At 40.1% G+C, this 23,494-nt stretch overlaps 2 protein-coding genes across 3 annotated transcripts in view; one reads left to right on the top strand and one right to left on the bottom strand.

Moving 5' to 3' along the window:
- The window catches only part of LOC146613406 (laminin subunit alpha-3-like), a 60,499-nt gene extending 47,730 nt beyond the window's left edge, over positions 1–12,769 (bottom strand). The window contains exons 1-2 of the mRNA XM_085378182.1: positions 12,177–12,769; positions 11,499–11,651 (exon numbers count right to left, since the gene is read on the bottom strand). Coding sequence (XP_085234308.1) covers positions 11,499–11,651; positions 12,177–12,440 — 417 coding nt within the window. The 5' untranslated portion in view covers positions 12,441–12,769. The remainder of the gene's footprint in view (positions 1–11,498; positions 11,652–12,176) is intronic.
- A 1,105-nt stretch (positions 12,770–13,874) lies between these two features.
- vps4b (vacuolar protein sorting 4 homolog B) lies at positions 13,875–23,114 on the top strand. 2 transcript variants are annotated; one of them, XM_085378183.1, is made up of 13 exons: positions 13,875–13,946; positions 16,573–16,684; positions 16,951–17,051; positions 18,888–18,999; positions 19,299–19,446; positions 19,545–19,603; positions 19,791–19,910; positions 20,048–20,204; positions 20,356–20,504; positions 21,158–21,239; positions 21,322–21,541; positions 21,622–21,762; positions 21,862–23,114. In XM_085378183.1, exons 1-13 carry the CDS (start codon positions 13,926–13,928, stop codon positions 21,961–21,963), a joined length of 1,524 nt encoding a protein of 507 aa, XP_085234309.1. In that variant the 5' UTR covers positions 13,875–13,925; the 3' UTR covers positions 21,964–23,114. The 2 variants fall into 2 exon arrangements, with proteins under 2 accessions (XP_085234309.1, XP_085234310.1); XM_085378184.1 differs by lacking the exons at positions 13,875–13,946; positions 16,573–16,684; positions 16,951–17,051 and adding an exon at positions 17,777–17,999.
- Positions 23,115–23,494: the final 380 nt, after the last annotated feature.

The following is a 23,494-nucleotide window of genomic DNA, read 5'->3' on the forward strand; positions in this document are numbered from 1 at the left end:
AAAATACAGTTTCCTGTACTTGCTCTGTCAAAGTTCCCTGCTTGACCTGGAGCTCTGAAGATATCATTTCCTCTCTTGTGAATGTATGGATACAACAACAGCTTGGCTGTATTATCTCTGTAAATGATCACCACAGGATTAATGGCTTTGAACGAGGAAGAACTTCCTGTTTTGAGCCCTTTTATTCTTGAGTCTCAGCTTTAGCGGTATCTGTGTGGCCAACATTTGTTAGAGTGTATAAACTGGTGCAGGTGCAGCCCACATGATCCCTGTATGCTTCCCCGAACTTTCTATCTTCACCTCCCATCAGAATACTCAGTCCACACGAGGCCAGAGAATGATGTCAGTGACGGTTTCTGCCAACACTGAGCTTTCTGTCAGGCCCGTGATATTCACCGCAGTACATTTCCTTTACAGTTCGTCAACATCGTTATCAAGCCCTAAAAGCGGGTGACTTCAGCTTGATTGAACATTGTACAAAAGAAATGTAATTTGTGCAGTCAAAGGTCTCTTTGTTATGACTTGGCATGGACTTGACATAGCTTGGATCGCAAACATTTGACACTATCCTGCACGTGACACCTGCAGTGTCAACAAAAAGGCCTCGTCTACACCCGACTACCACACCCGTCCATGTCTTGTTTAGCACGGTTTAGAAAGAGTTTATCTAAGAGCTGGCACGCGGAAACATTGCATGGTTCAAAAACATATAACCTGCAGTACCTGCACTCATTGCTAAGCTCATGAATGTAACTGCATCTACATAATGCGGTGCACTACTTCAATAACAGACATTTCTACAGACTGTCTGTCTTCGAGGCGGATGAAGGCAGGCCCACACTCGTCCAGCATCCCACAGCACATTGATGAAAGCCCAAGGAAGCATTTGAAATATTCCAGTTACTCACTTGCATGAGACGAGGAGCTCTAATACAAACATATCAAAGCAGAGCAAAGTCTGGCAATGCATCTGCTGTGGACTTACTGTGTCGAAAAGGACCCACAATTATACTGACAAGAAAAAACCTCAAGTTCAAGAAGCCCTTAGGTTGATGGATTTTGAGAGAGTTCAGAGGTCAGTTACGGAAACGTCCGCCTTTTTTTTTCTGCCTGAAGATTGCAGACAATCACCAATAAACAACAAAACAGTTTGCAAATCAGGAAACGTCTTTAATCAGGGTCCAAGCGGAAAGTAAATAAAACAACTTGCAACCACAGCTTTGAATAGGGTGTGTCCTAAAATTAATCAGAGAACACTTCCACCCGCATGCCACAGGATGCGCAACTAACAAAAAAAAGATGCACGGATGCACGGGCTGCAATCTAAAAATAGAAGCAGGAGTTGCCTGTAATCAGCATGCTGGTTCTGATGAGGACCTGCAGGAAGTTTGGTTCACATGGGCTGCAGTGACGTTAAGAGATGTCAGGAGGGTGAGATGGCACGAGTGTAAAAAAAAAAAAGGAAAGAAAAAGGGTCAGTGCAGTGGCGAGAGACTTGCTGGCTGGCACGCAGACCCATCTCAGATTCCAAACATAGCGCCACATTCCCCTTCCCCCCTAATGCCCCCAAAGCAGAGTGTGTCCCTGCTTACAGGAACCTGCTGCTGACATCAACGTTCAGCAGTGAAAATCTCCTCCACCACTTGTGATGATAAAGATGGCAACAAGATCCTCCAGTGTCACAAAAAATAAAAAAAAGAAGCCAAAGTCCAAATTAGAGTGCTGAAACAATCAGACACCAGCTGTGTTTCAACAGAGATTTGGGTTCAAGATGGGTAGTGCAACAAAACTAGCTTTTTGGGATACAAACTGAGCTGTAGTCTGCAAGTCGCTATGCAATCTCAAAGTTTAGTTACAAGTAATGCGATGATGACACAAAGATTCAGGGACTTATTATTGACTTGATGCCAAACACTGAGTGTTGGCAAGATGAATCCTCCGGAAACAAACACAGCTAGAAACAGACAGTGTGATCTTGGAAACTGCTTAAGCAAAGCCATGCCTGTCCTGGCATGGCTTTGCTTAATTTCAGGCCTGTCTTTCCAACTGTGTCCTGCCAGTCTAAACACATGCTCTTGAAATATGTCCAGCACCTACGTATTGTTTGAAGGAACCATGAAATACTGTAACAGCATGTTAAGTGCATGAGTAGTGGCACGAAAGACATGAAACACACTGACAAGCTTGAGGTAAAAAAAAACACTTGGAATGGCAGTTGAGAAGTACCATCCTCTCCCCCTCCCAGCATCTGCGGCTTCGTACTGCCGTGAGGTCTGACTTCTCAACACCCACAACACAGGGCTGTGTGGGTGGGTGTCAAAAAGGTCAGAGTTTTAGCTTTGACAGGTTTGACAACTACCCTCTTCGCTTTTTACCACCCTTCTTAAATTCTTGACCTAGACCTGATGTCATATATATAAGGTGTAAAGCATCCAGATCTCCTCCAACCTCCTAATTAACGCAACAGAACAACAAAGCCATTCACATCCCTCGTGACCAAACACCTTTTTAACAGCATAACAACATATTTTCCTTTCCTTTTTGGGCCTGTAGAAATGTGTAAATTAATTCTGACACACACACACACACATGCACACACACTAATCATTCCTAAACCCATCAACCCTTAACATGTCAGGCCCAAAACTGTCCACATGAATAACCCATTTTGTATGTGCGACAGCTCAGAAGTGATATACTTGCACCATTCAGTGTGATCTGCAGCCCCACTGTTGCCTCTACACAGAGGTTCTACCCTCTAACTTCACACATGCTTGCCCCTTCAGGTATTAGAGCTGTGGAGCTACAAGATCTCAAAAGAAAAGAGCTGATTGCATGACCCTTGGGTTGTTATACTCCTTTTAGGCATGCCTGCCACGTGGATCTCTTCAATTATAATCTTTTTGTGTAGATCAAATGAAGTGTACTGTAAAATGAACTGGTTAGGGTTTTCTCACAGCTTCCTCAATCATCAAAATGTTGTGTCAAACATTTCCATGTCTTTTATTTTATTTTAATGTTAAACAGGTAGGAAATGAGACATAAGCTAGCAATACTGTTAGCAATATTGAACATCATAATCCCAAAGTTCAACCAAAGGGTACAACCAAAAAAAACTAAATCTAGATTGAGAGCACAATCCTGACAGTGAGCGCCTGAAAATCTGATATAAAATCAGAAGAATGCAATTTAAAGGAGGGGAGGCATCACCTTCTGTTACAGTGGATCACCCGTGCCAGACAGGACACGTAGCGCAGTGGGGATGGAGCAGTTGCACTCCAGTCTGTAATAATGCAGTGTACAACTGTTTGTCTGTGTGCAACAGGTGGGCTGTGGAAGGAGAAGGGGGTAGTCTGGTATGTTTTTCTCTGTCTCCATGACAGAAGTTATATGGTGACGACGAGCAGTTGGCTAAAAATTGCACGAGAAGTATTTCTGGTAATAATGCCGCACATTTCTACTTCTGCTTTGAACATTATGCACTCAGTCGCCACTTTATTAGGTAAATCTGTTCAACTGCTTCTTCACTTAAATACATAAGTAGCCAATCACATGGGAGCAACTCAGTGCATTTAGCCATGTACGCTTAGTTGAAAATTCCTTGTCAATGTTAGATATTTGAGGAGAATTGCCAGACTGCTTTGAGCTTATAGGAAGGCAACGGTAACTTGTATAACCACTTGTTACAACCAAGATGTGCAGAAGAGCATCTCTGAAACTAGTTGAACATTGAAGTGTTGGGTGACAACACTACCACAACAAGTGCCACAGGAAACTGTGTCTACAATTCACACAAGAGTAACAAAGTTGGACAAAAGAAGATTGGAAAAAAGTTGTCTGGTCTAATGAACTCAAATTGCTGCTGGCAGGGTCAGAAACAATATGAAAGTATGGCTCCATCCTGAATGGTATTAAAGATGCAGGCTGGTGATGGTGGTGTAATGGTGGGCGTGTTATTTTCTAGGCACACTTTGCCAAGAAAATAACCACTTGAGCTTCATTTAAAGACACCCTACCTAATTACTGACCATGTACATCCTTTTATATCCACAGTGTACCCATCTTTTGATTGTTGCCTCCAGCAGGATAACACACCGTGTCACAAAGCTCAAATAATCTAAATCGGGTTCCTTGAGCATGAGTCTACTGTACTCAAATGGCTTCCATAGCCACCAGATCTAAATTCAAAAGAACACTTCTGGGATGTGGTGGAACAGGAGAGTCACATCATGGATGTAACTGTGCGATTTTAATATGGATCAAAATCTCTGAGGAACGTTTCCAGCACCTTGTTGACTCAGTGCCACAAACAATTAAGGCAGCTCGGAAGGCAAAAGGGGGTCCAGTGTGACAGTAGTTATTCATTGGAGGATGTATTAAAAGCAATGCAAATTCAAAACTGGCTGTAATGTGAAGAAATCAGCGATCTAATAACCAAGTGATAGAATCTGATTAAAAAACTGGAATCTAAGCAAAAAAACAAAAAAAATATTTATGGAACACAGTGCTTTAGTAGTGATGTGTAAAATTCTGCAGCTATGTTGCTGCATTGTGCTGCAGTATACATGGGTGTATATATGGGTGAGCTATTCATGAAACACCCCTGTCAAATGGGTCTAGGAAACTTCCCATTGCATCAATGCCTGCGTCAGTAAACCTGTGACCACTGAATAACATTACTATGTACAAACTGGTGGCGTGGCCCTTGAAAAGGTGAACAGATCCCACGTTAACCCCCACAAGCTTTTCCACATCACAGCTCCAGATTTAAGAGGAGCTGCTGTCCAACAGTCACCCGTGATGCACTCTGCTAATGCTAACTAGCACAGTGTGACTGTTAGTGTAGTTGTAAATATCTGCTGGGTTGGCCTGGCGCCTTGGGCAGCCCAGCTAAAGACAGGCACTTACATCACCTCCATCGTCACCGAAGCAAAAGGGATATGTAACAGCCAATGTTGTCTCAGGGGTGAGCCAACTATACAGTATGAAGAAATATTTATTACAAAGCATAGATAGGCAGTTCTTCAACAGCAATTTACTCACTTCTTTGACTGTTCAGGATTACATCGGCAAATCACAGCTTCAATTAGGATTACAGCCTATACAAAGTACAAATCCGCTTCTAACATGGTTTCAAGAGACGCAGTGCAGCCATGCAAACTGAATCTGGACCCAGAAGGTCACCCATGCATACAAGTAAGCATCATGCATGGTTGTACATTAATGTCTATTAGATTAAACAGCATCAAGAGTGCTCAACAAGCCAGGAAAATTTAATGTTTTCAGATATAACTTCTACGCTATGTGTGTTTTCTCTTTTCTCACCACCAAATTACACCACCTCTCTATTTCTAGCCATTTATCTTGTGAAAAGAGAAGGCCGGGTCACTTTCAGCAAGGCTTAAAAGGGCCAAACTTTTGTGAGAGTCTGAGAGCATAGAAAGGATGTCACACAATACCGCCTAGAAGGATTCTAACACAAAAGGGGGCGACGGCTGCAAATAAAACATTCAAACCAACTTTTGTGGGAGGTGAACCCCCGAGAAAGAGGATTAGGTTCCAGGGGAATGTCTCCAAAATTGAGTTCTTGGAAGCTTTTTCTCTTGACGATTGCTGAATTATAGACAGAGCCAAAAACATTGCATTAACCTGAGTCACTCTCTTGCCACTTTGTTACAAAGCTAAATCATAGATCTTGAACTTGTTCACATCTTCTAAAAAGTGAAAGGTCTCAGTGTGCACACTACCAAAGCCTTCTAAATGAATAACCTTCAAATCACAAATAACAAGACATTCTGCAATCAGAGGCTATTTAAAGCAGCAAAAGCACGAACATGATAAACACCAGACGACTTAAGAAATGCCTCAAAGCTAAAAAAGAATGAAACAAAACAAAACACGTAATTAATCAGAACGTCGTTTAAACTACTAGGATCCACTCAGTCACTGCCTGACTTCTACCAATGAGAAGCAGCTCACTCTCATCAGACAGACTGCTGTAAGGCCTATAATGTTTGCCTCACATGGTCTACTCTGGGTTCACTCAGGCAGATAAGCACATGTGGTCAGGGCTCCTAAAATACATTCCCCAGAAAAAAGGAGTGACTGGTAGCCTGATACATGGCATAAATATTTAGAGGAACAATGGCTTACTTACTGTGCCCTGTAAATAGGTTCACAAGGAAAAAGGTTCTAGGAAGAGAAGCTACTTTTTGCCGTCATCAATTCATAATAAGTATGTTTCTGACAAAATGTGCTAAAATAAAAATGCACAACACAAAATGTGTATTTGTGCAACCTGCACATGCCTCTGTATAGTCCAAGTTATTCACTCTAAGCAAATTCCTAAACAAGTAAGTAAAGAAGCCAGTGACACCAAACATCATATTAAGGTGTTTAGGGGGAGTAACTGAAGATCACTGTGGTCGTTTCCTGACTGAAGGTAGGATTTGTCATGGGTCATAGGTCAAAAAGCCAAGAAGTCACAAAAACAGGGAGCAGCTTGCCTGCTTGCCTTGGCCTGTCTGAGACAGGGGGCCTGTGCAGTGTAGATTGCTTAGCTGCAGGCAATTTAGAAAGCGATCCTGCTACAAGAAGCATTTGACCTCTATGGCCGTTAACGAAAGCGGTGCGAGGTTTTAGCAAATGTTTGCCAGAGAACTGGTAAAAGGTAAAACGCATTGTGTTTCCAAATATTCAGTCTTGGTTTTGTCTGTTAGACTCAGATTAGTTTGTAAGACAGTTTTAATCATCAACCCAGGCAAACTATATGGTGACCTGATTACAGCGCTACATAAATCAGAACAGCAGTTAAACAGCACAGACATCACCCAAGGCCAATACAGCGATAAAACATCACAGTCACTTAAAATAAATAATGTCATAAATACGCATGCCAGAGTTTTTGAAAAACAAAGGTGAAAAATCGAAAGAGTTTTTTAAAGTGTGCAATGGCAGTAAGAGGTCAGGACCAAAAAACACGGGTGTATCGGTAATCTTTTATCACGATGTGTAAATGCTGCACCTCCACATTCTCATTAGAAACTTTGTTCCTTAGTTCTTGTTTCTCTTCCCAACATCTCTAAAATCATTACTGTGAGGGGATACAACATACAAAAGAGATCTTAGTAAAGAAAGTGAGAAAAAAGTTGGCTTCATACAAAGAAATGCCCATGCAGCGACAAAGGTCTTGAGACAAAAGTCAAATATCAGGACAATCCATAACTGTCAAGACTTTTATTGTAAACCAAAAATGTCAGCCTCCTGTTGATGGCATAGGCAATATTCATTTTTCCAGGGATAATCTCATCCAGTAATAAGACAATAAATCCCCGGAATTTCAATGTCCCAATCCTGGCAATGGTTAAACTCTAAAAGTCACTTAATTTATTTTAAAAAATGGCATATTACTTTCTAAATATGCAAATTCATCTCGACTTGCCTGCGAGCCATTCCCATTTTCGCTCTTCCTCTCCAGACCAACTTGCTACATGAATGGAGACGCAGCCTTGCTCCACTCTGTGGAAGTGTTTGCTTTGTTAAGTTGAGGAACTTGGAGAGGATGCTGTTTTTGTGGGTCAGGGGAGCAAAAGGCCACAGAACATATTATCAACAATGGAGCTGTTAAAACATAAAAACTGGTTGGTTTTTTTTGCCTAAGTTGACCGTCCGTCAGTCCTAAACACCAGGACTTTTTTTGTAATTGTTTTTAACAAAAACTATAACCAAAATCTTATTAGCCTACTGCTCAAGTTAACCAGTTTTATACATATAAAACAACTAACAAACCACTTTGCTTTTAATGTATGTTTGGGATCAGTTTTCATGCTAAAAAATTAAATTGTTATCAATCAGATGTTTTCCAGATGGCATTGCATGGTGGTTCAAAATATTTCCATCAGTTCTGATAAGATCCCAACACCCAAATGCAGATCCAAAACATGACAGAGCTTGGGTTTTACGCTCACTCTTGTACCTCTCACACTCACGATGATTTGAATCAAATTCAAATCACATTTGGATTCATCAGGCCTGTTGCCATTGTTTTACAGTCCAGTTCTTCTGTAATTTGACATACCTTTTCTCCCTGTTTCCCTGTGGCTTCTTGACAGCCACAATCCATCTACTGTAGATAGTAGATTATAAATTGTGTGTTTTTGTGACACACAATTTATACAGTAACAAAAGGAAATACAATATAATTTAAAACCGTCTCTTTGCTAAGTTATCTGCTATGTGTAGACACAACACTGGTTCATCCCTTGAGTTAGGTGCCTTTTAGATCAGTTTAACAAACAAACAAAACACATTCTTTTGAAAAGAGTCAGGAACAATGACTGAATTTAAAATGAGTGGAAAAGATTTCAAAGAAAACCTTTGAGAGCCCATCAGAAGGCCTGAAACACTATTGCTAAAAATAATAATAATAAAAAAATTGCAACACAGGTAAGAAAAATATAAATAAATGAGGGGAAGCTCAAAACTATTGCACATTGCTGTATGTATAGATGTGAGTCCTCTGTATGCAGGATATTGAAGATAGCCTCCCCCCTCTTGCCATGAATCAACAACACAGGAATATTTGACTTGACTCTGTTATCAAACAGCTAATAACGAGTTCTTTTGGATTGTTACATGTAAAAAAAGAAAACCTTGCTGTCCGAATCTTTGTTTCTGAGACTGTTATTAGTACAATAAATGAAAATGCCCAGTTATGCCCTGACTGCTTCTTGTAGTGATGACACATGTTCCAGCCAAATAAAAAATCTAGACAAGTTAGCAAAAATAAAAACTTTAAATTTTAGTCCAACTGACAGAGTATCCAACAGAACCACACTGCCATTAAAGCCAAGGCAGCAGGATACTGGTGTAATTTATCATAGCAACCGTTCAGGTCACTTTATATCAGTTTAGTCTAGCTTCAAACTTGGCAAGCCATGCTTCAAACGGTCGTCTTTGAAAGAGACAGACCGGAAGCAGCTCTGTCAAAAGAGCCCCCCTCTTTGAACCTCATTATTCTAACATAAACATCAAGTGTGCCTTTATCTAATATCTCTCCTAAGAGCTGCACAGCCACCTGCGTTGCTCTTGAAAGAAACCACAGTACCCTTTCAGCTCAGTCTAGCCCACATATTTCACTGTATACACAATTGATCCTATGGATTTAAAAAGAATCTACAAAGCTATTAAAGTTTTACACAGAACACTCAAAGAACACGGCAGCTTAGAGCACTTTTCTGGATGATGCACAGGCTTATGTTTGTTTGGTGGAAGAAAGCCATGAAACACAGCAATAGGGTAAATAAAGCACACCCCAAACATCACATATACGAATGTAAGTAACCTGGTCAGGTACTTGATTTGGTATTCTAGAGCAAGGGTGTTAAACATAAGGCCCAGGGACCAGAATCGGCCCAGCCAACCGGACATCTTTGGAAAATATAAAGGACATTTTGACTTTTAACTGCATTTTCATACTGCATTTTCATACATTTTACAGCTCGTGCATTTTACAGCATTTCTTTATCATGTCGTAAAACTTAAGCGTGCTGTTGAAGTTGCACTTCTTATACTGAGATATCAGGGATTAATGTGCAGCTGAACGTCTTTACACTGTCAGAAAGAGGGTTTGTTACGGTGGCCCTGAGAGGCCAAATGGACTGCAACTTAAGAAAAAAACAGCAATAAGAAAAACGCTGCAAAAGCACACAAGATACAACGGAAATAGGAAAAACAAAAACAGAAATAGGAAAAAACTGATTTCCAAAAGCACAAGGGAAGTGTTTCTGGGGAGAAAATAACCCGACGGACCAGTTGCAGGAACCAAAAAATGCTAAGAATTGCGCTGGGAGACACTCAAAAGAAGTGGAGGATCTATCGGTTTTGTGAGTTAAGAAAAGATGAGAGGTAAGTGTGTTAGCCTAACTATTAGCCTAAAAATCCGTCATCAGTATTATATGAATCATGATAAAACACACCCACCATGTTTTGGGTTCCTGCAACTGGTCCGTTGGGTTATTGTCTCTCCAGAAACACTTCCCTTGTGCTTTTGGAAATCAGTTTTTTCCTATTTCTGTTTTTTATTTTTGTCATTTTTCCTATTTCCATTGTGTTTTGTGTGCTTTTGCAGCATTTTTCTTATTGCTGTTTTTTTCTTAAGTTGCAGTCCGTTTGGCCTCTCAGGCCCACCGTAGTTTTTAATGACCTGGCCCACTTAAGATCAAACTGAGCTGTAAAATGAGTTTGACAACCCTGTTCTATGCATCAAGGAGCTGCAAACATATGATCATATAATTAAATTACAAAAACAAAAATATCTTAACACGATTTGAGCACTAAACATTAGGATGCAAGGGCAGCAGGTGAGCATTTAGAGTCGTGGTGGAAAAAAAAAAGAAAAACTGTGATATAGGTGAAACGGGTGTGTTGTGTGTGCATATGTAGTTAAGATTATGTTGTATTGAAGGGAGGCAGGGTTTTGTTTGGTTGAGTTACAGTCCGAGATCTAGCAACACTCTTCTAGAACCCTATAATGCAATAATACTGCTTTCCCTGCTCCTAAATAAACTGAGCATTACCACGTATTAAAGGCAGACATCTCTAAAAGCCCTGCATGTGTCCATCCTCTTGGAAGCTTGGACTATATTTAACCATGCAGGAGCTTTGCTCAGCTCAGTCTGTCTAAAAACAGAGACAGAAAAGCCCACACCCATTGTCTGACACAGTGCCCACTGGGAGCCAAAGATGCAACACGTGTGCAGGGGAGCACTTTTGCTCCTCTCTCTCATTTATTTTTTTGAAGTCTTCTCCAAAGCTAGTCAAAACCCTGATCACGTAAGAGGTCCATGCCTCCACCTAAACTTCTCCTATTCAATTTTACATTCTCCTGATCCCTAATCCAGAGACAGCATTCCTCTCTTTCCTCACGGTGGATAATTGAGCATGAGGTGCTGTTTTATGGGCCGTTAGCCAAACTCCTGCCAGAGACACACAGCTCAGGATGGAAGCATGCTCTCCAGCTAAAGGGGCGTGAATCTGATTCCTGGCAAGAGTCCAACTGCAGCACATTATTCACATGATTACTGCTAGCTGAGGTGATGAAGCTCACACTGAAAACATAATCATGTTACACCTTTGGAATACTTATGAAGGGAAAAAAGAGAAGTTTTAAAAAAACGATTTCTTGCCGGCATATCAAAAATAAATCAGCAGCAGCAAAAACAAAGCAAAGACCAATAACAAAAAGACAGAAAGTGGTACAAGAATATAACAGACTTCCCATTTCACACCAGCAAAGGTGCTCTGTCACCTCACACAAATGGAATAACTTATTTCACAGCCACAAAGCAATGGCAAAGGAAGACATAAATGTTCCTCTTCTCCCCTTGTAACATTCAGGTGCTATGTTTTACTGACACCACTGAGCTATCATTATTCACACAGCTGGTATTAACCAGGAGACATCTGTTCATGTGTAGTGTGAGTTATGATAATCTCACCTGTCCAAGGTCCAGGGTAACATTCACCTCATTGTAGACAGTCCCCCTGGAGAGAGGAGGGCTCTGCCACCACCGTTCAGTCCCATCAATGGCATTGGTCACAGGGTGGGCTTTGTTTGGGTCAACGGAGTTGCAGTAGTCACAAAACTGACCCTAAAAGGTATCAGGTCGTTAGTATTCAGAAACAATTAGCAGACATGTTTAATAATGGTGGAGGTGCTTGCAAAAAACTTACCTGTACTGCCAAAAGCTTAAAACAACAACAACAACAAAACAACAACGACAAAAAACAAATAAATATGATATCTTTAATGTAGATTAATGAAATTCTTGACTTGAAAAAGCTTGGGAACGCATTTTATAGTATTATAGGGCTGTAAAAGCCTTATTGCCCTGGGAGATCTCCTAAGGAAATAAGACCCCTGTTGAAAGGGCATTTCCTTTAGAAAATGTGGAACTCAACTACAATGGTGTAAAACTATTTCTGGCAGTTGTGCAACTTGGTCAGGGTGGGCAGTTAATTGTCACGGTTCCCGGAGGGGTTCCTGGTAGTACTAGGAGCATTGGACTGGGCCATTAAAAAGGACGAGTGGGTCGCTAGTTACAGGAGTTCCCACATTACAATGTAATCACCACGTCCCCATCCTTTTACGCATGCACGAAGGCTTATTTCCTTACCTGTATATTTTGAGTAAGAAGTCCATTTGTAGGCCCTCCGACTAGTTTACAATATAAATCATATCTCGGTGTGCCAGCCTCATCCTGTCCGCAGGTTGCTGTAGCGGAGATCCCGGAGCCCTGTGCGAGGTTAAAGTATGGTGGATTCAAACTGAAACCTGTTAAGTCATTAAAAGTTTGTTGTCCGTCCGCGTCCCTGAAAAGCGTCAACCCAAGAATAAAAAATCCAAAGAGGAGATGAGCTCCTCTCATCCCTCTCGCCATGTTCCAAAATTACAGATCCGTGTTGCTGAGCGCAACCCGCAGCGTGCAGCGGGTCTTGTCATCTAAGGATCTCCATGAAATGCGCTAATGGGCTGCGAGTTACGCGTGGGGGCTCTCTTTTAGCGGGTTAACGCGTCTGTTAATCCCAAAACGACGCTTTTAAGTGGATCTTCTGCTGCTTGGAGGAGTAATCTATTTCCATCGCATGTCACCAAACTCAACGCAGACAGCACTGCGTGCTCTGAACCAGACGGTGCGGCACACTGGAGCTATCAGGTGTCAGGTCGATGGTCTGAGCTCGACGCTGGTCCGCTGAGTGGGGCCAAAGGTCTGCCGTCACAGCATTCACCAGAAGCTCATCTTTTGTCCTTTTTTTCTTTCCTTTTTCGGTGTAAAACTTTTTAAAAAGGATTTAACAGTGTAAAGTCACTGCGTGTGACCCTGTTTTGAGACTTCTAGGAGCTTTTAAACCAAAACATCTCCAAACACATGAAAGATTCAGACTTAAGCGTGGGGCGGTCCCAGCTGGTGGAGAATAGAGCTGCTGCAGGTGGAGCGCCGACAACCAGGGAATTAGTATACTATATTTTTTGTATCAACCCTTAGCTAGCGTGAAGTGTGCTGACCACTAAATTTAATTTTCCACCAGTTAATGTTATTGTCTCGTTAAATAATGCGGTGTCCAATCCAATATTTTGGATTCTGAAGTGTGGCATAAAAAGGGAAAAATTGAATTACGACTGATTATTGAATAATACGTCTGTTTATAGAAAAAAAACTGTCTGTGAAAGCATTAAGCCTACACTCGGAACCTCATATCATGTTTTATTTGTATAGTTTTCGCGTGAATATAGAACAGCAGAATCTGGCGCGCTCTACACCTACGAAGTGCCCCCTCCCCTCCCCGGGAGTTCACAATGACCGTATACAAACTTTTATACAGTATGACTCGAACGTTGTTGACTCTTGCACGGTGATCTTGGGGCGACCTCTAGTGGTGCATATATCACATGTCGCATCAGAGAAGGGGATTTTAGTGCGTATTCGCACATGCGAACGTCCAGATTTATGTGCCTTTTTTTAACTACTGCAACCGAGTTGCATCTAAAACTTTCTCTATCTGACTTTTATTTACTTTCTTATATGTGTGACGCCACCCCTAAATTTTTTTTCAGTGAAAGCAGACAATAAAATTCCGAACCAGCTTTTTCATGCTGCTGGACAATGATTCAGTGATTCAGCAACACGTATTGACTTTAACCAGCACAACAACAATTAAGTACAGTGACTCAGTGACAGGACGGGTGTCCCGCATCGTTCTCATTCTTTCTGACTGGCTGACTGGCAAGGCTACTTTGTTGGACGCGTGTGTCAGAATGCTAAGGCGGTGACAAGCAAACAGGAACTTCTGGCATTGTCGAGTAAACGAAACAGAGTTTCGGGTGTTGAATCTGTTGTGCTTCTTTAATTCGTACGGGACTCCTCATGGAGCCAACAAATCTGCAGGTAGGTTAAAAAAACAACAACTTTAAGGCTGGAAAACGTCGTGTTTCTTACGTGTTTGCAACTTCTTCTCATACTGGAGGGAAATCACAGAGGGTGTTTCATGTTTGCAGTTTTGCAGGTTTCGTTTTGACACGGTTGACTTTGTTGATACTTTTTGATCCGTGCTTTGTTTTCTAAGTTCTCTATTTGTGTGCCTCATTAGGTCACTTCCAGAGCTAACTGCATCACTGCCCGCAAAATAGGGTTGACATGAGCGCGGCAGATTCAGAGGCAGTTCGTGAAAGAAGTAACGAGGTGTTTTAGTCAGGGTTAATTATAATCAGTGAACTAACTAGTTTTAATAATGTATTTTTCTACTGTTTGTTAAATCTGATGACGGCAGTAAATACCCTCACCGACCACTTCATTAGATAAATCTGCTCAATTGCTCGTATCAGCCAGTCACACGGCAGCAACCCAGTGCATTTAGGGGCAGTGTTGTGCAAAAAAAAAAATGATAGCCTGTATTAAAACGGTCGTAAATGACGTGTTGGTTTATAATCTGTGGAACAAATGTCAAATCTGTCTCTCGTGAAGTCATTCTGAGCCACAACCAACATTTCTGTCAAGAGGTAGAAGCTGCAATCAGTTTATTGGCAAAGAGACTTTTATATATCTTTTATAAATAGTCTCACTGACACTAAAAAGTCATGTTTAAGAGTGAGCTGCTGAAGAGGGCAGCAGAGATGACAAAAAATATAATGGTTCTGTAAAGACTCTTTTAGTCAGTGCTATTTTAAAATATATGATAACATATGTACAATAAAGCAGACCCATAAAGATACTTACAAAACAGGTCATTTCTTTGTTTTATATATAACCACCTGATAAATCTTGTTAACTGCAGTCTAGTTAACCATAAAAGAAAATGCATAGCACATAAAAGCATCTGATATCACTTTTTGACACAGCAATGTTCAAACTGGGCATCAGAATAAGGAAGAAATGTGATTTACGCAACTCTGAACACGGCGTAGATGTTGGAGGCAGACTCGTTGGTCAGAGTATTTAGTGGGATTTACCACACAGGGGAAAAAACACCTTGTTGATGGCCAGACTGCTTTTCATAGATAGGACAGCAACAGTAATCCAAATAAGCATTTGTTACAGCCAAGGTACGCAGAAGAGCCTCTCTGAATACACAAGACATGTCTAACCTTGAAGCAAATGGGCTACACCAGCAGAAGACAACATCAGGTTCGACCCCTGTCAGCTAAGAACAGGGAAACTGATTCTAATTCTCATGTGTTCACCATAACTGGACAAAAGAAGATTGGAAAAATGTTTCCCAGTCTGAGTATCCGTATTCTCTGCCATTCAGGTGGTAGGGTCAGAATTTGGTATAAATAAAATTAAAGTATGGATCTGTCCTTCCTTGTATCAACAGTTCTAGCTGGTAATGGTGATATATTGGTGTGTGATATGTTTTTACAACACTTTGTATCAACTGAGCATCATTTAAGCTCCAGTATTGCTGCTGACCATGTCGATCCCTTTATGTCCACAGAATAATGCACTTTGTCACAAAGCTCAGATCGTTTCAGACTGGTTTCTTGAACATGACAATGACTTCTCTGTACTTAAATGGCCTGCACAGTCACCAGACCTTAATCCAGTAGTGCACCTTTAGTGTAGGGTGGAATGGCCAATTTGAATCATAAATGTACAGCTGACAAATCTGCAGTAACTGTGTAACACAATCCCGTTATTATGAACCAAAGTCTCAGAGGAATGTTTCCAGCACCTTGTTGAATCCGTGCCATGAAGAATAAGAACAGCTATGGAGGCAAAAGGAGGTCCAACCCTTTACTAGCAATGTGTACTTAATAAAGTGTCCATTGAGTGTATATTGCTTTTCATAATACACGAATGGGTAGCTAGAGGTGGATGGCACACAATAGCCTCTGCTAATTTTCCACATAGTTTTACATTGTAAGGTTCAGTCTGTTCACACAGATGAAAGACAGTACAGTCACATTTTATTTATGAGGTTTCTTTTAGAGATTGGCAGATAACAGCAACAGTCTTGACTGATTTTCACTGGCAGTTTTGAACAGGAAACACAAAATTGAAAACACTTCTATAAATTCAAGAAACATTTCCAGCTACAGAATGATAATAATGCATGGAAGTTCATTCCAATAGAAAATTCAGACCAAGGTTATGAAGGGAGCTCTCAGGGTGTCTATCTGCAGTGTGAACCTGATGGTTCATTACTTCATAAATGGTGCATGCATATTGATTACCAAATTTATTATAAGATGGGTAAATACAGGTAGGTCATCTTTAAAAGCCATGAACTTTTTTGGATTTTCACATTTAAAAGTATCAGAATTTAATTATATTTTCCTTTCCCTTTACTCAGCTTTGGAACGGCCCAATTTATGCACTAGCTCAAAGCCTCAATGTTTTTATTATTGTTAGTGTTCCTTCATAATCCATGTTTCTGACTTCAGATAGTGAAACATCAGGATACTTCATAGAACACTTTGGTGTTATGACCTGTTAAGGTTCATGAATGAACTATGCTGGTGGATGTAATAGAAACACAAGGTCTGAACTATTGATCCATGTCCTGTCGTTTCAGAAAGCTATTGCCGTAGCACAGAAGGCCTCAGAGGAGGACGAGGCTGGAAACTATGAGGAGGCCATCCGCTCTTACCAACATGCTGTCAAGTACTTTCTCCACATTCTGAAACGTGCGTCACCGTTGTGACTAATATCACGCAGCTAATATCACCCTACTGTTATCTGAAATATTACAGTATACGCCGTCCCTTCACTCTGAAGGCGGCTGCACTATTGGACATCAGTGAAGGAATACACTCAACTCTTGGCTGAATTTGGCTGAAACATAAACAGCTACATAGTTTTAGGCCAACACATTTTTTAGTTGTGATGTGTGATGAGAAAATCTTTGTGTGTTTGCTGAAACCATTGTTTCATTGTTGTTTTCTTCTTTCAGGTGAACCTCAAGGTAAAGATGGCAACCAGAAGATAAGAGATAAATGTAAACAGTACTTGGACAGAGCGGAAGAACTACAGGAGTACCTAGTGAATAAAGAGGTCATTACAGATATGACAGTACAAAATATTCCCTGTACAAATGGATCATGAAAAAATTAGTGGGGTGGGGCAGTGTGAGAGTCCTGCCTATCATTTCAAAACTTCAAGGGACATTTATTTGTTGTAAACTAAAAATAATAATAATAATATAAAGAGGACAAACCACACACACACACACACACACACACACCACATGACAGCAACACAAAATTTATAGAGGCATGAAAAAGTTCATCCATACCCAGTCTTCACTTTATAGGTCTTAAAATACAAGGAGTGGCGTAAGTTAAGTCAGGAAGAGTCAAATACCTTGGGTCAGCCATTCAAAGCAACAAACAGTGCTCAAGAGAGGTGAAAAAGAGAGTGCAGGCAGGGTGAAGAGGGTGGAGATTAGAGTGATTTGTAAGACAAGGATAGCAATAACAGCAACAGAGAAGGTTTACAGAAAAATATAAAAACTGCTATGATGTATGTTTGGAAGTGTTGTCATCGACAAAAAGGCAGGAGGCTGAGCTGAAAATGTTAAGATTTTCATTGGGAGTGACCATAATGAAGAGAATTACGGGGCTGAAATAGTTAGGACAAGCGCAGTTTTTTGTTTTAGAAAAAAAGGGCAGCATTGAATGGTGACAGTTACTGAACTGCATCTATGACCTGTGTTTACGATGACTGTGTCGAGGCTACGTCTTGACGTCATTACATTTCGTGCACGCGAGTATCGACTTTTCAATGCGGAAGTATCTTCCTCGGCTCTGAGAAGGGACCGTTCAGAGATACGAAAACACCAAAAGAAGTCCGCTTGAAACCTCGTTTGCGTGTTTACAGTCTACGCGTGTAGCTGATTTCTTAAGTAGAGTGTTTAAAAAATAGTTTACTCGCGTGGTGTTACGTTCGCTTTGATTACTGGGCAAGTGATCCGCCGTTATGGCTGCCAACAACAATTTACAGGTAAGTTGGGGGACCAACCCTAGAGGAGGCTAAAAAATAGCTTTAAAAAAAACGCCATAAAAGTTGTTTAAACGTTGAAATAAATTGGCTACAGTGTACTAGGTGCTAGTAAGAAACACTTCGGGGCTAGTTTTTAAGGTTTGCGCTTGGTTTCAACCTTTCCATCGGTGTTAAAAAACACAACATTAGTAACATTAGCTGCTAATTAGCATACTTGGCTAGCTTATCCCACAAGACGCCAGTGTTGTAGTAAGTAAGATACTGACCACTCAAACCTGATACTATGGTCCATGTGTATTACAAAGATTCAGTTTGGGGGTTTTTTCGTTTCTGTTTTGTTTTTTTCAGCTGAATTGTGCCGGAAGCCTCATAATATTACTGAGTTGCTAACAACTGGACTACAAGATACCTAATCAGCTTAACGCTGCTAGCTACTTTTAAATGGCTTCAGAAAAGATATCAAATTTAAAGAGCAAAATGGGGTATTCTGGGTTGTTCTCTGAACATGTAAATTCTGCTGAAGTTGCTCTTTATAGATAAACTCACAAAAAGGAAGTGAAAGAAAGCGTTGACTGTGTGTTTGTGTGTGCGCGCGGTGTCACCTCACTGCACAGGTGAAGCTTTACAGTAGATTACGACCACTTTATATTTTACTAACGTGAGCTTTAGGGGACATTTAGTAGATTGTTTTAATATTATTATCATTATTTCCTTACTCAGTTAAAGTTCCAACTTTATGTGCTGGTACTTGTCCTTGTCTTGTCTTGATGTTTATTTTGATTATATGTGTCTCATAATCCAAAGACATGACTTGTAGGTTGTCTGCTCTTTATTCTTTTGAACAGCCGCGAGTTTCAACTGAACTGACATTGTCCTTTGTTATTTTAGAAAGCCATCGATCTTGCCAGCAAGGCGGCTCAGGAGGATAAAGCCCAGAACTACGAGGAGGCTTTACGCCTATACCAGGCTGCTGTTCAGTACTTCCTTCATGTGGTGAAATGTGAGGCATGAGACAGCACAATGGCACATGTGTGATAATGACAGAAATCATAGTTTGATAATAGTCATTGATACCTGTACGTTTTTGTGGGTCAGATGACAGATGACTTCATGTGACTTAAAAAAACCGTGGGCCGTTTTGTACACTTGGATAGTAAGAATAATGATAATAGTTGTATAATTTTAAAAGTACTAAAAGAAGGGTTTCGTTTTAAAGCAAAAAGGTTGTACAATAATTTTTGTTGGTTTGTTTTTGTTTTGTTTTGTAATGTATATTGTGTGTGTGCTGATTTCTGACAGATGAAGCCCAGGGTGACAAAGCAAAACAGAGCATCCGGGCAAAATGTGCAGAATACTTGGACAGAGCAGAAAAGCTGAAAGAGTATCTCAAGAAGAAAGATAAGGCCCCTGCTAAGCCTGTCAAAGAGTCGCAATCTGATGACAAAGGGTGTGTTACTGGGCGGGGCAGTAGAGCAAATCAGCTCATGTGATGCTGTTAATGTCATATGATTGGAAAATCAAGATAAAATATGTTTTTGTCTCCAGAAATGAAAGTGACGAGGGTGATGATCCAGAGAAAAAGAAGTTCCAAAATCAACTCTCAGGTTTGTAACATTTCTTAAATCTTTATATTAATATAAATCAATATAAAGACCACTGAAACCTGATGGCTTCAACCTTCTGGTGTTGCGTGCTTCTATGTTAAACCACTCTGTATAGTATGTATATTTTTGCATGTTTATTAGTTTAAATATAAGGCTTGTCAGTAATGTACTGTTTATCTTTTCCCAGGTGCAATTGTTATGGAGAAACCAAATGTTAAATGGAATGATGTTGCTGGTTTAGAAGGAGCCAAGGAGGCGCTGAAAGAAGCCGTTATACTTCCAATCAAATTCCCGCACCTTTTCACAGGTAAATCTCTGTGAATAAGAACCCACTTCACTGTGTGGTTCTTAAATGATAGAAGAAATAGTTGTGTGTCAGAGTGTAGTAAGTGATGTTGTGGTCATACTAATTTAGATTAAATTACCTCTTTGCTTGACTGACAGGAAAGCGAACTCCATGGAGGGGCATCTTGCTCTTTGGCCCTCCAGGTACTGGAAAGTCTTACCTGGCTAAAGCAGTCGCCACAGAGGCAAACAACTCAACCTTCTTCTCAATCTCCTCATCGGACCTCGTCTCAAAGTGGCTGGGAGAAAGTGAAAAGTGAGCAGCAATTCACAGAAGCACAAATTAACCATATGATTTTACTTTCTAACATATAATGTGCAATATTGGAATATAATATACAAAACTATCCTGCAGCCAGCTCTGGCTGCCATTTCATTTCCTTAAAAGCTTTCCTTTTGCTTCCCAGGTTGGTGAAAAACCTTTTCAGCCTCGCAAGAGAGCATAAACCTTCTATCATCTTTATTGATGAGATTGACTCGCTGTGCGGGTCCAGAAGTGAGAATGAGAGTGAAGCTGCTCGCCGTATTAAGACAGAGTTTCTGGTTCAGATGCAAGGTAAGGGTGATTACTAATTATGTATAAATAATAAGAGAAATGAATGTGGGATTTTTTTTTCAGTAATGAAATATTTGTGCCATAAAGTGACTTTTCTATTTCAGTATCTTTCTGTATTTTAAAATTTTACTGACACCATGATGGGATAACCAAATGTATGTAAATTGTTGTTATATGACTATAAGGTACTTATAAGCATTCAAAATATTTAGGTTACTGAACACTGAACTTAAAAATGAAATAAAATCATACCCCATACATCCCTCTTTTATAGCTTAAAATAAATAATAAAGCTAAGTTACCTTTTAGGTAAGAGTAATTACTAAGAAATATTAGAGTTCCCATTTAATCCTGGATGGCTGCATAAAGCGTGTTCACAGAAATATGAACAGTGTAATTCAATCTGGTCTAATTTAGAAGTCATTTAGTACAAATTTTCCATAATCTGCTCTGAATCTGGACTTAAACTCCAGCTAATTTGATCCAGCTGCACAGATGTTATGTCTCTAACCTATGAGGTATCTAAACATCCACTTCTTTGCTCTTTGGCTGGCCTGTAATAGAAATCTTATGTGATTGCAGATTTTTAGTAGGAGGTGTTTGACAGTAAGAGAAGCTCATATTTAATTTGCACTGATTGTGTTTTTGTACAGGAGTTGGAAATGACAATGAAGGCATCCTGGTTCTCGGCGCAACAAACATTCCGTGGACTCTAGACTCAGCCATCAGAAGGAGGTAATCATTATTAGTCATTTATAGTTGCTGTTCTGCTGTCATTCGCCTGTGTGCTCACTGAGGTCAAATAAAACCATCACAGATTTGAGAAGAGAATCTATATCCCACTGCCTGAAGAGCACGCCCGCGCCTTCATGTTCAAGCTCCATCTGGGCTCCACTCCCAACAGTCTCAACGAATCTGACTTTAACACTCTGGGCAAGAAGACAGACGGATACTCAGGAGCAGATATCAGCATTATTGTCAGAGATGCTCTAATGCAGCCTGTTCGAAAGGTCCAGTCAGCAACCCACTTCAAACGGGTATGCCTTTCAAAATGTCTGTTTAATTCTAAACTGTAGTATGCTGTGAATGTTGTAATTAAATATTTAATTTGAATAAGGTACGAGGTCCATCAAGAGATGACCCCAAAGTTACTATAGATGACCTCCTGACTCCTTGCTCACCGGGTGATCCAAACGCAATTGAAATGACATGGATGGAAGTCCCTGGGGAGAAGCTGTTGGAACCTGTGGTATCCATGGTAGGAATATGAAAACCCTAAATTTTTCCACCCATTTCCGCATTGGAACATGTTCAAATCTTTATTTTTTCTTTTCCTTTTTCCCCACCCTGTTTTCAGGCTGATATGTTGAGGTCTCAGTCCAACACGAAGCCAACAGTTAACGAACAAGACCTGGAGAAACTGAAAAAGTTCACAGAGGACTTTGGACAGGAAGGCTAGGTTGGGTGATTGAGCCAAACCAAGCGAAACCAAAGCAAAGGAATTGTAATTGTGTGTCTTTACTGTTCTTGTCCCTTTCCCCCTCCTCACTCTTTCCTTCTCATCCTAACCATTCACATGACCGCGAGGGTTAGTCAACTGGGTGAGATTACTATATTGTTTTGCCAGTCTGATAACCACACTAAGGGTGCAAGACTCGGTTTTATTTGTTAGTCACTATTTTCCAAAGAAGATTAAAGATTTCCCACCTACATCTGACTTAACTAAAGAATCAACACAACTCTGGAAGATAATTTAACTTGTTCATTAAAGTTTTCGATGAGCAAAATACTCATGCAAATTAGAGAAACTAACTGCAGTTATTCTAAGTAAGATTGAAAACAAAATCATGTATTTTACGGAAAGACTTTCTCTTGTACACCTCAGAAGAAAAGGACTTAGTCTCTATTTTTTAAATAAGAAACAAGCATTTTATAGACTATGTGGTACTTTGAGGAACATATGTATGAGTTCAAAGAATATTTTGTGGCATTGTTGGTGTCATTGGCTCCCAGTGGTGGATACAATTTAGAGAAAAAGATACTCAGGACGAGCAGTTCATTAGCCTCTGTGACAGTTTTGGATTGTTTTTCCACTTTCAATACAAATTATGATTGTGTTTATTCATTTGAAATAAACATGGCTTTTAGGGTGGATCACTATTGGTGCCAGACCAGCATTACTTTCATTTATCAAGAACTTGTTAGCTTTGAATTGCTTTGTCTCACAGCTTGTTTCTTTTGTTTGGTTTTTTTGTTTGTTTAGTTTTTTTTTTTTTAATACCTGTTGTACATATTTTGTATTTCTGTCCACAGGATTCACTAATTATCTGTAATAGCAACCGAAAAATTAAGCCTTATATTATGACAGCTTTAGCACCTCACAGCTAATAAGCCACGTGAAATGTTGAAGCCTCACACTGATGGCTCAGATGGAGAAATCTTGTGTACTTGACAACATAGAATGCATTTCCAACCATGAACTTTAAATAGCCATAAATGGCAGTGTGCACCGTGTGCCTTCTACAAAAGTTGCAAGGGCCTTTTTTGTTCCAACTGAATGGTTATTTCTATTGGTTTATTTCTAAATTTCTTAGTCCTACTGCTAATGTATCAAGTGAATTGTCACTACAACTAAGAAATGTATATTACTTGTACATTTCGTGTAAGTTCTTTTAGAGACAATATACAACCTTAGTCTGTTTCCCTGCAAACTGTCTTTTGATGGGGAATATCTTCATTTTACTGTAAATGTATAAATATATATATAGCCAACTCTCAAGCCTTTTCTTTGTGAAGAGGTTATCAGTGCATATGATTTTCTGTTTTTCATTTCCACAGTGTAAATAAAAGGTAAAGCAACAAAGAGAAGCTGTTTACTTTTTCCCTGTAATGAATCAACTGTGCTGTTGCCAGTAATTTAAGGTAGAAATGTAGTTTTAAAAAAGTCACAGAGTCAGCCTACCTGATGAATGTAAAGCTGCGTGTGTCAA

Source organism: Diplotaxodon limnothrissa, linkage group LG18, assembly GCF_057381915.1.
Source record: "Diplotaxodon limnothrissa isolate DT_005_m linkage group LG18, D_limnothrissa_male_GT1.1, whole genome shotgun sequence".
Classification (NCBI taxonomy): domain Eukaryota; kingdom Metazoa; phylum Chordata; class Actinopteri; order Cichliformes; family Cichlidae; genus Diplotaxodon; species Diplotaxodon limnothrissa.

What these genes read in the sequence shown, in the direction of transcription:
- vps4b (XM_085378183.1), top strand. Translation starts at nt 13,926, where the DNA reads ATGGAGCCAACAAATCTGCAG. An exon ending in GTTCCAAAATCAACTCTCAG is followed by an intron (nt 19,604 to 19,790) that starts GTTTGTAACATT and finishes ATCTTTTCCCAG; the next exon opens with GTGCAATTGTTATGGAGAAA. An exon ending in GACTCAGCCATCAGAAGGAG is followed by an intron (nt 21,240 to 21,321) that starts GTAATCATTATT and finishes AAACCATCACAG; the next exon opens with ATTTGAGAAGAGAATCTATA.